Source organism: Mesocricetus auratus, unplaced genomic scaffold (assembly GCF_017639785.1).
Source record: "Mesocricetus auratus isolate SY011 unplaced genomic scaffold, BCM_Maur_2.0 Super-Scaffold_100006, whole genome shotgun sequence".
Classification (NCBI taxonomy): Eukaryota; Metazoa; Chordata; class Mammalia; order Rodentia; family Cricetidae; genus Mesocricetus; species Mesocricetus auratus.
In genome coordinates, this window is record NW_024429190.1 from 83,028,292 (window position 1) to 83,044,346 (window position 16,055).

The 16,055-nt window shown below is 43.7% G+C and overlaps 1 protein-coding gene across 31 annotated transcripts in view; it reads right to left on the bottom strand.

Annotated features, from left to right (window-relative positions):
* Cadps (calcium dependent secretion activator) overlaps positions 1 to 16,055 on the bottom strand; it is a 452,678-nt gene that overhangs the window by 234,953 nt on the left and 201,670 nt on the right. For all 31 annotated transcript variants that reach the window (XM_040747608.1, XM_040747596.1, XM_040747603.1 and 28 more), the window contains exon 4: positions 9,568 to 9,648. In XM_040747608.1, coding sequence (XP_040603542.1) covers positions 9,568 to 9,648 — 81 coding nt within the window. The remainder of the gene's footprint in view (positions 1 to 9,567; positions 9,649 to 16,055) is intronic.

The following is a 16,055-nucleotide window of genomic DNA, read 5'->3' on the forward strand; positions in this document are numbered from 1 at the left end:
GTGCCTATCATTAGGACGATACTGGTGGGAGGATATTACCATTTTCCTAGGGCTTCACAGTAATTGGGAAAGGGTGAATACAGAAACATCAAGGTAAATGTTTCAATAGACGTGCAAGAGAAGTGAATGCTTCCAGGGAATGCTAGTGGGGCTTCACAGAGGAGGGACATTTGGCTAAGGGTCTGACCGATGAAGGAGAGTTTGCCTTGAGGTTGAGTTAGCTGAGAACAAAGCAACTGGCACTCTCTACTTCCTGTGGAAGATATAGACAACCATGACTCCAAGAAGATTTAGATGACTAGACACAGTTCACACAGCATTTCCTCATTTTCCTTGCACATGTTCCTCCTGGAGGGTGCAGAGTATCGAGGTAGGTTGACTCATGGTGTGAGTAGTCCATATATCACACAAAGGCTGCCAAATGGCAAAGTTTACTTCCCAGGTGATTAAAATACAATATTCTGACTTATCATCTTTATCTTCATTTTAAAGTTCAAATGTTAATATCCATGGAATATTTGAAAGGGAAGTGGGTAAATAGGATTTTGCATTCTTACTGCTAGCTGCTGTCTTTGCCAAGTGGGCAGGGAAAGAAAGAACAGCGTTTATGAAATAGTTTATCTTCGGCTAGTCAGCTTTGAGAGGGTGTATCAAGTCTGGCCTCTTTTATCCATACTTCCTAGGGACATAATGCTTACATGCATGATATTTCTGTATGTGTCCATGTAGGTACAGGCACACATGAAGAGGTTTGAAGACAACCTTGGGTGCTGGTCCTCACTTTCTCCCTTTTTTGAAGTAGGGTCTCTTTGTTATTCACTACTGTAGATGCTGGTCTAGCTTGTCCATGAGTTTCTGCAGGTTCTCCTGTCCCTGTCTGCCATCTTGCTGTAGGAAGTTTGGAACAGACAGACATGCCCCACCACACTTGTTTTTATGTGTATTGTGGTCTTCAGGTCCTCATATTTATGTGAATGCTACTGAGTCATCTTCCCAGCCCCACATTAACCCTTTAATCCCTCTGTCTTGACATGTTGGAAGAAGACCAAGTGAATGATTGCAGACCTCACTATTCTATTGCAGAGTTATTTCTCACCAAACTCTACATGAGAACACTGGAAAACCTAAAGAATGATCACTCTTCCCAGAAGTTGGACAGTTTCAAATGACATCATAAAAAAAGTTTCATAAAGTTGAAGCCTGCAAGGGAAAATGAGACCATTATTTCTTCCTTCACTGAGTACTTGAACCTTGAGAAGAAATAGCTTCCTGTAAATCCAGGCTGTGATTCTTGAATTGAATTTTTAGTGGCAGACTCATTACAAACACTTTTCAAAGCTGTAACTGTTCCCAGATAAGAAAAGTGTAGCTGCCCTTTTCCATTGTCCCCTTTCTAGGCATAAAAATGACAACAACTTTTTTTTATTCATATTGCTTTATGAAAGACAGTGTGTGGGTGGGATGGAGTCCTCCAAAGAAAATTTCTGTTGGATTGACAATACTGCTCAGTGAGGATAGTCACCAGGGTTAACCATGTTCAGCCATACTAGTGGAATATGGGAACATCTCTAAAATTAGCATCTGTAAGCACTATAAGATCCTATAACCATTGGTTTTTCCATCTAGTTACCCAGAAGGAATGAATGGTTTTGTGTTGAAGCTGACAAGGCTATTGTCACTGAAAGAGTTGACCAAAGGCTCAGATTACATCCTTAAGTCAGTCATCAGGAGGAAGATGGCACAAAGACACTTTAGATAGAGGAGCTCACCAACAGTCTTGCAACTATTTCATCCAACTCCCCAGTACTTTCTGGGGTCCCTCCTATTTCAGGTGCTGTGGTTGTCAGTGGGAAGTATGGATGTCAACTGGGGGTGATGATCATAGGAACACTAGCCATAAAGCCTCCTATTAGATAATACGGGGTACATGAGATTATAGACAAATCCACAGAAGGTATCAGGAACTTTATCTAGAATACATTAACAAAATGAACTCAACTCTGCATCCTGGGTTGATGCTTGCTGTCTTTGTGAAGTTTTCCAACTAGCTGGGGTTTGCTTTCAGTTTTGAAATGTAGAAAATAAAACAAACCCAACGGAGTTCCCATGAAGAGCAAAAGACATTAAGAAACATGGATACTTACTGATCATTGCTTCAGTCTCATCTGTCTGTCTCCCTCTCTCCACACAAGTACCAAGCACTGTGCTGCCACCCTCACCAGAAGAACTACTAGTGACAGTGACAATGGCTGCAGTAAAGGGAATCACGGTAGCTCACATTTACAGCTTTCTTTGTGCTGCTCACTGGTCACAGGTTGTACCTTTTGTAATCCTTCCTAACAACCTAGTGAGGCAATGGGTGTTACTTCTCACCATTTTTTTTTCTGGAAGCAAATGAGAAGGAAAGCTATGGCAGTTATAGGTAGAGCTTGGTATAAAACCCAGAAGTCTGGCTCCAAAAGTCCATGCAATCTATAATGAGCAGGACAATCTGGCCCAAAAGGTCAGCAGAGTGAGAGCTGAGGTGCTATGGTGGTACCCCACTGCATGAGCACCCTGTTTTGTTTTATTTTCCAACACTTGGATCTGCAGAGGTTGTTCAAAGACGACTCCTCCACAGCAGCGGGGCCTCCTCCACTTCCTCATCAACATGCTCTGTGTGAGGCAAAGTGCAGTGATGAGGAGGGCTGGGTACATCAGCTGAAAGAAGGACCAGCTCCGCAGGAGCTTGTCAGAATCAACATGGAAGATGCTAGGAGCATTCTGGAGTCAGGGATAGATTCCAGGGTCAGTTCCTTTCCACATTTGTTCTCATCTTTTCAATCGCCCTAAACTGATGGGTTCCCTTCCTGTTTTGCGCTCTTTCCACTTGGAAGGGTTTCAGGGTACCTGCTGAGCACTTAAGTGCTTTCCTCAGACTAAGATTTTCCTAGGTTTTCACTGCCTGACCCAGGTGACAATCGGATCTGCCTATATGCAATCATGTGACTGCACTACTGTGACCTACACATTTGTGCTGCTGCATAACACAAGGTGAGTGCCAAGTGCAACATTAGCTTGCAAGCTGGGACTCTCTTGTAGCCTCTGATGGGAGACATCCATTACCCTTTGATGCATAGCAATGTGTAGACCAAATTTCACACCACGAGCAAGTTTAATATATTGGGTGAAAGACTGGAGATTTAAATGAAAGACAATGTATACTTGTCTTTTCCTTTCAATTCACCCTCATAACCTCCAAGGGTGATCTTCCTTCTCTCAGGATCTTCCTTCTTTCCCATTCTCGGTGGAACCTCCTGCACCACCAGCATGTCTAGCTTATCGGGCGAAAGCCTGGAGATTAAAGTAAAAGACAAGATGTCCAGTTGATTGTGCTAAGAGAATGTGCGTGTGTGTGTGCGTGTGTGTGTGTGTGTGTGTGTGTGTGCGCGCGCGCACGCGCGTGCATCATGCATGCATATGTGTGTTTATTGTAAGCAGGGAGCAGCATTATATACAGACTTACAGCACAGTGGAAAAATCCCATGTGTAAGAGTTTGTGTTTTCTCATGTGACTTGGTTAAATCAAAGACCAACCACATTTTTTGGTTGCTTCATTTATTTGTTTTCCCATCCATAACATTTGTCTCTATAGAATTTCACCTGTTTCCTGAAAATAACACCCAAATAAAAGAATAAAAAGCAAAAAAAAAAGAGTTTGTGTTTTCATAATTAGAGGTTGATGCCAGTGGGGCAAGGCTAGGGCTGTAAGAAAGGACTAGAAAACAGGATGCACCTGTGGCTATTGGCTGACAAGTAACTTGAAGAGACCCCGTGGGGGCTGGGGCCCAACACTTTTCTATCAGGGAAATATTTGGATATTATTCCTAATTGATACTTATAACAGGTCCATGTATAAGACAGTAATTTTGCTTTGCTCGGCACAGAGTAGAGGTCCAACAAAGAATTCCATCAAATTAAACTAGATATGTAGCTGAGGATGACTTTGAACTTCTGATTACCCTGCCTTCATCTCCAGAATTCTGGGATTGCAGGCATGTACCATCATGCTCTACTTATGAAGCACTAGGGACTGAAGTCGGGTTTCATTCATGCTAGGCCAGCATGCTACCAACTGAGCATTGTCTCCATGCCCATGCTTTTACATTTAACTGATGGCTTGAGAAACCACTGGTGTTTTGCTTTTTATCGTTGGTGGCTGATGTCATAAAACTCTACTGTTTGCATTATACGACCAGCAGGACAGTTGTGGAATTTCACCCCAAAATATGGCCTGAAGAGCTGGCAAGTATCACAGCAGAGCTATTACCACAGGCTGACTGCTTAAGCCCCAAAGTCAACTTTTGATCACACAATTTAAATACTTTAGACTTAATTTCTAGGTGAAATGTGGGAGCCCTTTAATATCAGTGTGAGAGGATTTGGAAAAAATGTTTGAACAGGGATTAAGAGTCTTTTCTATGAGATAAAAAAAGTGTATTCAAATCTCTGATTCCAGTCTTTGAGGGAATGTGAGTGGTGCTTGGCGAAGCCACACCTGGCTTGTGTTCTGGTGCAGCTTCGTCTTCAGATATTTTTGGATTCTGGTGTGACTGAATTTACAGTTCACTGTTGAGGGGCACGACCATCAGCCAACTCACCCTTGCCTTCCTTCTGTCTGAAGCTGAGAGGACACACACATGCTGACTGTTGATACATCCGATGGTGAGAGTGTTTCCAGCAGAAACAGCAGGGACTGCACAGTTCCTTTTTCAGGGTCCAAATACCTTAGTGGAGAGTGTTCTAAATCCCAGGGGACAGTTCTGCCTATCACTGCTACTTCCCTTGTGCATCTTTGTAAACTGAAGGGGATACAGGAATGTCAGTGAAGATGGAAGCTATTTGCTGAGTGGTGGCTGTCAGCGAGAGAAGAAGGTGGGGGCAGGTCCTCCTGTCCTGTCCTGGAGGCTTCTCCTGATTCTCTGAAGACAGAACTCGTCCTCTTTTTGCTAGCCAAGTAAACTCAGGCACATCAAATAAACCTTCTGATTTGCCTGTTCTGGGCAGAAATTACCGCAATGCCAAGGGTCTAAGTGACAACCAATGTGAAATCTCAAAGCCAGTGCCTGGAACATTAAATAAAGGGCTCATTAGCAGACAGAGAAGAAAACCTAAAGGATAGATTTATTGGACCCTCAGACTTGGGTGAGAAGGGAAATGAAGACCTTAATTTGGAAAGTAACTCAGAAAAGCTAGAAAGCAAATTAGTCAAGAATACAGTTTTTAGTCAGAGTAACCTTGGTCATGTCTTCTGCTGCCTCTGTGCTGAAATTGGACCACCTTGTCCATAAGGTTCTGAAAAAGTTTGAGGATTATCATGTAAAACAACTGTACGAGAGTGGTGCTTAGGAACCACTACATCAAGGGTAGTTAATGGTATTAGGCATATCCGGGATAATCTCACTTCATACTGATCTTACAGTACTGCTCATTAGGTACCACCTCATCCTGAGGGCACATCACCAGCACCCATCTGTCCCAACAAGGCCTTTATATGTACTCCACAGTGGGCTGAAGGATATATTTAACAGCACCCATGTGTATAGTGAGGCCCTTGCTTTTATTCCACAGTGGTTGGTTGACTGTATTAGGGTTTGCTTTGAACAAACTTGGGCCAATCCTAGGCTTGATGCTTATAACTGTGAGTCTGGAGGAATTAGGAAGACAAGGAGAAAGGGAAAGGATCTGGAGAGGTAGGTGAGTCGTTGATGGTTTCCATTTTGTGTATTTAGAAGCTGTGGGATAGCCAAACTCCCATCTGGGAATCTAGGAGGGCTGGTTTAAAGAGGAATAATGGATAACCAATGTGACACAGACACAGAAGACAGAGAGTCCTGTCCCTCCATGGCCACTGGTGCCAGCTCTTTCCAGAAGTCTGGCTATTCTTTACCCATGATTTCTGTGTGTCTTGATCCTTGCACTTACCCTGTCTTTCACATAAGCTTTCTTTAGTTGATGCCTCTAAGTTACAACCAGAAGTGTTCAGCCCATCTCATAAATCCATCACAGGAGAGAGAAGAGTGGATTTAACAGGATGAATGGATCAGTATCTAGCAACTTCTGCTTGTAACATATTCAGGAACTGACCTTCAGTTATATGGGTTGAACTGCACATCCTCACTAAAATTCACTGTGATGTCAACAGATAAAAATAGAAAACCAGGGCATGCCAAAGAAAGATAAGCAGAAGCATATACTTTAAGTTTGTCAAGAGCTAGCTGATATGCAACTTCTTCATATTTTATTTAATGTTTGGTAGGTCCAACTAAATTTAGGGAAAAGTAGTCACACAATTAAAACTCAGAAGTTCCTAGAATCACACATACTAACATTGACTCTATTCCTTGGAATCACAATGGATTCCCTGACTGTCCTTTTCTGTGTAATTTTTCTTTCAGCATTATTCTGCAGACATGTTTCTACCAACATTATCATCTTTGGTCTGCTGTCCACAGTCCTCAAGAAATGGAATAATTGGTTTGGTTTGTATCAGATATCATTTATGAGTCCATTTGTCATGACCAGGGAAGGCTAAGAGTCATGTCTAGTTCCGCTAGAATGAAGAGTTCATTCTAGACCAGATGAGTTTAGAACTGGGGACAAAACTCAGTGGTAGGGCAAAGAAGGTCAGGACTAAGCCAGTGAACAAGGATGATAATGGCATGGAAGAACACTCCAGAAGATGACAGACAGCTTCTACAAGAACAGATAACAGCAATGAGAAGTCATCACGTAGGAGTCCTTCATGCCTTTAACTGTTTGGAGACCCTACATGCAAGTCTAAACTGACTCTATTCTTAGTAAATAAGGACCAGAAGTCATTTGGATTGCCTGGTTCATTTTCTAAGGAAGCTTAATTTAAAGTTGTTAATTGTATCTTACCTTGAATGGAAATATTTACCATGTAGACTGGGGAGAGATAAGATTTTCTTCCAGAGATAAGCATATTGACTTACAGTACATCAACTACTTATCTATACTTTTAAAAGATTAAAATTAGTCTACCATTAGTTTTCTGAATTATAATATTAAGTCTAAAATACCCCCCAAAGAAAATCAAGATGTGTGAGCTTATTCATAGGGAGATAATGTTGTTATCCCAGTCAGGCAAATGCTCCAGACTGCCTCGATTTTCTAGAAAATCCACCAAATAAGACACTGAGTTTAGAGAAGTGGTAAATTCTAAAACCTAGTAATGTTTACTCCCTCTGTGGTAAGCAGATTTCAAAACACAAGAGCCTCCCACACTGCCATTAGTCAAATAGCTACACAGTATTTATAGCCACCAGACTGACTTGACTCTAAACTTTAAAGATGATCAAAAAATAAGATGCCAAACATTCCGGTAAAATGGAGCCCAAACAGAGGAGTTTCCTTCCTGGAATCTCTCCTCAGCTTTTCATGGAGTAGGACTCCTTTCTGTATAACTAACCTCTGGGATACTTCTCTCTGCAGCAGGGAGTTTCAGCCTGAGGCTCTCTTCTGTCCACCCTCCCTGCCACTTCCAACAGCCTTCCACCTGCCCCACAACCAGCAGGGAAGTGGGAGGTTGTAGAAATGTTTGACACTTTGTAATGGATATTTGCCATTAACTGTGCTTTTAATATGTTTCATAAACTATTATTTTTAATCAGAAGTTTCTTTGGGGGGCATCCTTAAACTCTTTGCTGGGGTAACTACCTCAACCCTTTTGACAGCCTGTTATTTCATGACAGTTTGAATATGAAAATGTCTGTCTAAAGACTTAAAAATATTAAAGGCTTGGTTTCTGACTTCTTTAATGGATTAATCTACTGATTAAATCATTGCTGAATGGACTGTGAGAAGGCAGGGCCTGTGTATAGGAAGTAGGTCATTGGTGGTGTTTTCTGAATATGAAATGTCTCTGGAGGCTCACCCGCTTGAACATTTGGTCCACAGCTGTGGTGCTTGCTGCACGGGAAGGTGGTGAACCATTAGCAAATGGAACCTTGGCTGAAGAAGTGAGTCACTGGAGCAGGCCATGGGGCTCCAGCCTAATTCTACTTCCTGTTCACTCCCTGCATCCTGAGTGTGACTGCGATGTGACGACCTAACTTCCTGCTCCTGCCACCACACCTCCCCTGCTCATGACCATCTCTTTCCCACTGTGATGTGTTATATAGCTCTAGAAGTCCAAGTCAAAATAAACCCTTTCTCTCTTTCAGTTGCTTTTGTTGGGTTGCTTTATGGTAGCAACAGAAAAAGAAACAAAGACACATCTTCAAATGGTACCTATCACCAAACCCTTGTTGCTTGTCTGTGCTCCCTGGAGGGTGAGAGATGAGCAGCTTCCTCTACCACATGCCCTTACTGCCTCAACTCAGACTCCAAGGAGTGTTTCAATGACTGAAACCTCTGAAGTCACAGAAGAATACACACCCTTCCTCTTTGAAGCAGTTTTTTTGGCTATTTTGTCATAGCTATAAAAAATTGACTAACATGAGATCTCAGCTGAGAGACCAGCACAGCTCCTTCATCAGTGCCTATGTTGCATAGCCTGCATACGTCACTCTCTAAAGCAAAGATGATAAATAAAATGTCCTTAGAGAGATGTTATAATTATTGACACAGAGGGAGCATGTAAACAGCATGTCTGACATATCGGGACCCAATAAAGGCCACTAGCATGAAAACTAATTATTCATTGCATGAATGTCAACAACAGAAAAAAAAAGATAGATGACAGCAAGCAATAGGCATCAGCAGTAAGATAGGATTCCAAGTTCAGACAAGGCCTGTTCACCAGGAGACTCAGTCGGGTAAGCAAGAGTCTGCATGTGCAAAAACTGCTGAGTTCCCAGGGAGATATCTGAGGCCAAATGCTGAAGGCTAAGGGAGGGGTGAGAAGAAAGAGCTTCCCAGGCTAAGAAAGCAGTGAGCACAAAGACATAGAGCCTGGGACAGGTCTGTCATCTTCATCGGGAGACATTCTGGGGCTGGGTCCTGGAGCTGTGGTAGCAAATTGTGACACACGTTGATAAAGAAAGGAGGGCACATTCTGCTGCCCCAGAGCCTGGGATGTCATTTATAAGTGGTTGGAGTGTCCTGGAGCTGTGGGGGCTTTGCTGAGGGATTCTGCAGCTCTGTTTTAGATGGCCACATCTGGGTATTTGTCACAGTGAGCCATATTCCCACCAGAGGCTATTGGAACAACCAAGGCTTGCTCTCACTTTCCTCCCCTCCCCTCCCCTCCCTTTAACCTCCCCTCCCCTTTCTCTTTCTCTTGACAGAGTTTTATGAAACCAAGGCTGGCCTCAAACTTACTATGTAGCCAAGGATGAGTTTGAACTCCCGATCTTCCTGCCTCTACTTTATGTTGGCACTACAGGTGTACACTGCCATTTCTGGTTTTGTTTATGCAGTGCTGAGGACAGAACCCAGGGCCACATACCAACTGAGCTCTGTTCCCAGTCCCTCTCCTTCATTTTTTGAAGGCTTTACTAGTCAGTGCACTTCTTGGGTGGGACTTTGACCTGGTCCCAGGAAAGAGCCTGTGAAGCCCCTTACCCTGGCTATTTGGTCTGCCATTTGGAGTCGTCCATCCAGCTCTCTTCTGATCTGGGCTGCCTGCTCGTCTGGATTGTCCAGCTGCACAAAACACAAACATAAAACAAGGAGACTCTTAGTTGTGGCCATAAAAGTCAAAAAAATTCATGATTTTTCATCTTATACCTTGATCTATGAACTTATTTTATTAAAAAAATCTTATAAGCAACAAATCCAGTCTGGGTGAAATTCCAAATAAATATTTGCAGGTAGAGCATGCTAAGCTGAACGTTTGAATGACATTGTTCAGGATCTGTCAATCACTTGATTGGCTCTAAAGAAATGTTCCTGGTGAGGGTCTGATATGGTCTGTTGAGGCCCAGTGACAATGTACATTACCCAGTGAACATTATTCCAGGAAGAAACTAGCATTATAACTTCCAGAAACACATGGCATGGCACAGATAGAGGAATTCTTCTGTTCTGGTCCCTCGGAGATCAGTCATTAGACTTCTTAGTAAGCACTGAGACACCCCCGACCATTCTCTGGATAGCTACTTACAATTAGTTGCTTTTAGACCTAGAATCAAATCTTTCCCTGCGTTGCTTTTCATGAGAACTACTAGTATATAAAGATCAGAAAAGCCAAGTCCAGGGCAATTCCCAACTTCTCTGGTTCCAATGTGCCCATCCTTAGAATGAAGGCTTCAGTCATGTAATCCTTGTTTCTCTCTACAAATCTATGGGGGAGTTTGGGAGACATTCCCATAAAGCATGGTGTGGTTGGGGCTTTACAGCTGCAACTCTCTGCAACTGAGTCAACTTCTTGGTTGTGTGAAGTCGGCCACAGATACCTCTAAATGAATGGGCACCAATGTGTTCTAGTAAAATTGTACTTACAATCAGTGGTAGGCCGTAATAGTCAATTTATTTTTAGGAACCGAAGGCTTCTCAGCAAGTTTTACTTTTCAGCAAACCTAACATTATGCTTCAGGCTATATTTGGATCTTCTTTGTTCAGTAACTTATGTCACTCACAGAAAATCTTACTAGGAAAGAGTGTCATTTAAATGGAATGGCTGTCATTCCTCTTTTTAGTACATATTAACTACCCACTAACAAACCAAACAACTAAGTATTTTAAGTTCCTTTCTTTTAAAACAGGCATGTGTGTGCGTGTGTGTGTGTGTGTGTGTGTGTGTGTGTGTGTGTGTGTGTGTGTGTGTGTAGGTCAGAAGCCAACTTCAGGTGCTTTTCCTGAGGAGTAATCTATCCTGTTTTATTGAGACAGGGTCTCTCATTAGCCTGGAAATCACCAAGTAGTCTAGGCTGGCTGACAAAGGAGATCCAGGTCCTCCTGTCTCTATCTCCCCTGTGCTGGGATTACAAGAGTATGCTATTATGCCTGGAGTTTTACATGAACACTGGGGATTAAACTCAGATCTCTGTGCTTTGATGACAGCATTTAACTAATTGAACTCTTTCCAGCCTTTACAAGCAAACTTTATTCAAAAGATTTAGGCACAACCATGGTCTGAACATGTGCAATTTCTAGTTTGATTAAGTGACAATTCTTTGAAGAATCATGACTATTAACTTTCTCTGGTTGGTATATTCCATAGAATGTATTAAAACATCCATTGGATTTTGTGTTGTGCATTTTATATATGTCTGCATGCACATGTGTGTGGTGGATGTTTATATATGCACGTGTGCATGTGGTGTGGTACAACACATGCACTTGTGTGCACTTGTTTGTGCAGTCCAGAGGTAGACATCTTCCTAGCTTACTCTGTACCTTATCTGTTGATAAAAGGATCTCTCATTGAACCTGGAGTTCACCAGTTGTCCACAACAACTGGCCAGTGAGCTTCATAGAAGCCACTGTTTCCACACCTCCTCACTGGATTCCTGGCATAGGTGACTGTACTAGGTTTGTTTTTTATGTGGGTGCTGGACCTCAGGTCTCAGACTCACATGGCAGACACCTTACTGTCAACTCCCCAGCTGATACTGTGCATTCTCACCCCTGTCCAGCTGAGGACCTGGCAATGAGTTGTCCACTCCACTGCTTTGGGAGAGGAACTGTGGCTTTGCTCATGAGAACTGGACTGAGGCATGTGGCTGTGTGTTCTGAGGTGCCAACACCACAGCAGCTCTGCTGAACAGTTTTCCTAGATATTCTGGAAGAAGCCCTCAGAGAAGTGGGGAGCTATGAGGCCTCAGCACAGAAAGCTCTGGGATAGTCGTGCAGAAGGGAAATGGGCAAAACATCGGCCACTCGACTACTTCTTACTAGATTCATACATTTTAAAAAATTTTTTATTATGCCTCCCATGAATACCAGCTCAAAATCCTGTACTGAATGAACACAGAGTTACAGCACAATCAGAAATTCCCCCATCTCTGCTTCTGATTGGTACCACGGTTGGCAGACCCCCAACTCCATCTCTGCTTCTGATAGGTACCACGGTTGGCAGGCCCCCAACCCCATCTCTACTTCTGACTGGCGCACATGAGAATCAGTGACCACAGTTGCCTTTTAAGTTCCAGCGAGCGACTTTTATCGTTTGTCTCTGAACATGTTCATTTCTGACCCACATGCAGCATCTACTTAGACCACTTAGCAGTGTCGTGTTCAAAATACAGTTGAAAATGAAATATCCAGTTGCTGCCTGCCAAGCAGCAAAGGCAACTGTTTAGACTGAAAACTGAAATTCTGCTGGAAAAGCAGGCACTCACAAAGGTGACACTACAGTGTGACACCACAGCCCCAGAAGTAGCCCTGGCGTTGAGTTTCACAAGGGCACTGATAGTTCTCCAACCAGTAGTGTGGAACCAAGTGGCATAGAGGAGGATGAGCAGGCAAGGTTCACCCTGAGCTTCATTCATTCCTCAGTTCATTCTTTCCTGTTTCCTGTTTTCTGTGACACTGGAGAGCAAATCTCAGGCCTTGTATACATTCTCCCACCGAGTCGGCTTTCCATGCCCTGCAGGTCTCATTTTATGTTTTTTTTTATTTTTTATTTTTTTGGTTTTACAAGACAGGGTTTCTTTGTTTTGTTTTGGAGGCTGTCGGTCCAGCCCAGCCTCAAACTCACAGAGATCCACCTGCTTCTGCCTCCTGAGTGCTGGGATTAAAGGCGTGTGCCACCACTGCCCGGCTTCATTTTAATTTTTAAAAATATTTATTTATTTACTTTTAAATTTCATTTTACATTCCAACCAAAGTCCTGTCCTTCTTTTGCCTCCCTCCTAGCACCCCCATCTACTCCTTCCAACAGGTAAGGGCTCCCAAGGGGAGTTGACACTGTTTGGCACATTAAGTGGAATAGGGTCAAGTGCCTCCCCACTCCCACCCCTCTCCCCACCCCTGCAGTAAGGCTGAGCACTGCATCCACTCATAGGGAACGGGTTCTAACAAGGTAGCTCAGGCACCAGGGATAGACCCTGTCCTACTGCCAGGGGCTTCTTAGGTAGTCCAAGTTACACAACTGTCTCCCACATATTGAGGGCCCAGTTTGGTCCCATGGAGGCTCCACAGCTGTTGGTCTAGAGTTCATGAGTTTCCATGAGTTTGGTTCAGCTGTCTCTGTAGATTTCTCCATCATGCTCTTGATCTCCCTTGCTCATGTATTTCCTCCTCCTTCTCTTTGACTGGATTCCCAGAGTTCGGGAACCAGATGCTGGTCTCCTTAAATGCTTGCTGCAGTCAATTAACCCAACTCAGTACACCCACCTCGTACCTTGTAACACAGGTCCACTCAGCCCGTACAGTTATCCTTGGAAGCTGAGAAATGCTTGCCCGTGTTTCTTACCATGATTGACAGAATTCTTCTGAGGAGGCTGTGGCCTTGGATTAAAAGCAATGGATATGTATTTATCATGGTTCTGCTCTTGGTATCCATTTGATCTTGGTCAAATTACGTACCATCTCTGTCTTTGGTTGGGGTCTCATCATCTGAGTGTTCAGGGCAACTCCCTCTAAGGCTGCTGAGCGGATTAACAACAGGTAGAAAGTCTTTGGCAGGCACCAACCTTCAGAAAATGGTGACTGAGGCCATCTGTGCTGTCCTTAGCATGGTCGATGCTGGCTGTGTTTCTAACAAGAGCCACCATGGGGCGGCAAAAGGGTCAGACAAAATGTACCAGATGAGACAGTGTATGCCTCCCTGCTGTGAATGTGGGGTCTCAGTCTATCTGTGAGTACCACCCTGACCAGACGTCCCTTTACTCTGCTGGACGCTAATTAGTGGCAGTAACCAGAAGGTGGACCCTGCTGCCCAGACAGTTAATGATCTAAAGAGCAGATTAAAAAGAGAAATGTAAATGAAGCTCCCCAAAATAGCCTGGCATGATCAAGAAGGCCATCCTTAACCGCTGCATGATATCCAAAAATATAAGGAGAAATCAAATAATTACCTTTTCAAGTACTAAGGAGGGAAAGCCAGAGAGTGTGAGCTTCCATGGAAACAGGGCTCTGTTTACTGTGCTGGTCTTTTCCACTGAGGAAGAGAAAGATCTGTTGCAGAACTGAGCCAAGGGCAAACCTTTCATATCGACAGCTCATTAGGGTTCAAAATGTACATGAGGACGAAAGCTCTTTACCTAATTAGAGAATTCATCCGCCTACTGGTAGAGGTCAAGTAAGCTTCTGTTTTAACTCATCCCTTAAGCAAAAACCACTACTCCTTTAGGCTCTGCTTCCAAAGTGATGAAGACCTGAGCTCAAAACTGTGTCATTGTTCATAGGAGTGCCTAAGCTTTGGGTTCAAGCTTCCTGAGCCTTTTGACTCTCTCTGGATCATAAGTGGCACCTCATCAAGCAATGAGAGCATCAGTCAATGGAAGTGAACTCAGAGTTGCATTGTGAGGAGACATTTGGATGCAGAGTGAAGATGGAAGTCATACCCTCCCATCACCACCACTCCTTCATGTGTGATCAATCATGGTACCCAGCCCTTGTTTCCTCATCTGCAAAGTGGACATCCCCAAAAGGATAGAAACAACATACTATATTGGGCAAGGGAGGCAAGACTGACTTGTGTCCAATATTGGGTTTTGAAGTTCTGTTACTGAAAGGGATTTGACAGACCTCTGGACTTTCTAAGCCTTGATGTTCTTAGCTGTGACATGGGGGAATACAGTGCCTTTCCCAACATGGTAGGAGGATTAAGTCAGATATCATGTATCCCATGCTATAACCTGCCATGGAGTAGTAGTTCTCACAGCTGAGTTTCTAGGGTTATCCTAATTTAGAGTGGGCACTCACTGCATGTTAGCTCCTTAACTGTTGAACCTTAGGCCAAAGTCACATCTTCTCTGTGCAACTCCCTTCATCTGAGGAAATCTCTATGCCCCTGTGTCCCCGGAATCTCTGAAGAGTCTGTATTGACATTCCTAAAGGTTCTGTTCTGGGAACCATTAGCCTGTAGGTCCTGCAGCTCTCCTTGGAGAAGGGAGGCCACAGTCATGTAAAGTCTAGAAATTCCAACACTTTACTGCCTCTCTGGGGTCAACTTTGTGTCAATATATTTGCAGTCCCCAGAGGCATATGCTTCCTTAGGCAAATGTGTGTGCTACACTTTTCTCATGTCTATGGATGGAACTTTTTTTAAAAGAGGGTTGAGAGAGGGGGAAGCAATTTCACTATCCAGATCCACCTGTGTCTTTTAAAAAAGATTTAATTTTTCTGTGTGTGTGTTTGTGAGAGAAAGAGAGAGAGACACAGAGAGAGATAGACAGAGAGGGAGAAAAAGACACACAGAGAGATAGAAATGGATAGAAAGAGACAGGGAGGCAGAGAGAGAATGCCACACATGTGCAGGTGCTTGCAGCAGCAAAGGGTATCAGATGTCCTGGAACCGGAATTGTAAGATACCCAGTGTAGGTGTTCGGAACCAACCCAGATCCTCGGCAAGAGCAGTAAATGCCCTTAACTACTGGGGCCATCTCTTCAGACCCCATCTACCAAGACACCTTGGCTGGGAACTTCCTCTGTGGCCTGGGGGGCCCATGGAGGATTGGCCTTGAACATTTTCCTCATGGGGGATATTCTTGACTACAGGTTCTTTTGGCATGCCTGAAGTCCCTGCCATTCACAGGTGACAGTGCTGACACTTCTCAAATCATCCTGCCAAGAGACGGGCTTCAGTCAAGCAAGGGATGATTCCAATGTGCAGAAAATGTAAAGGGTAAAGGCAGAGGACTTCATGAATTCTATGAATAACTGCTGTGCTTGTGAAATACTTGCATGGTTCTCAGCCTCAGAACAAAGTGAGGCAACTTTAGCCTCAGGGAAGAAAGAGAAATAACCCAGAGCTGTGACTGGAAAGAGCTTTGGTATTTCATTATGTTTTTTGGGACAAGGTCTCATGTATCCTCTGTCTGGTCTCACATTCACTATAGTGCCAAGGATGACCTTGGATGTTGTCTGCCCCTTCTGCCTGTACAAACATGCCCAGCTTATACGCTGCTAAGGGGGTGGGAGCGGGTTTTGTACCTGCTAGG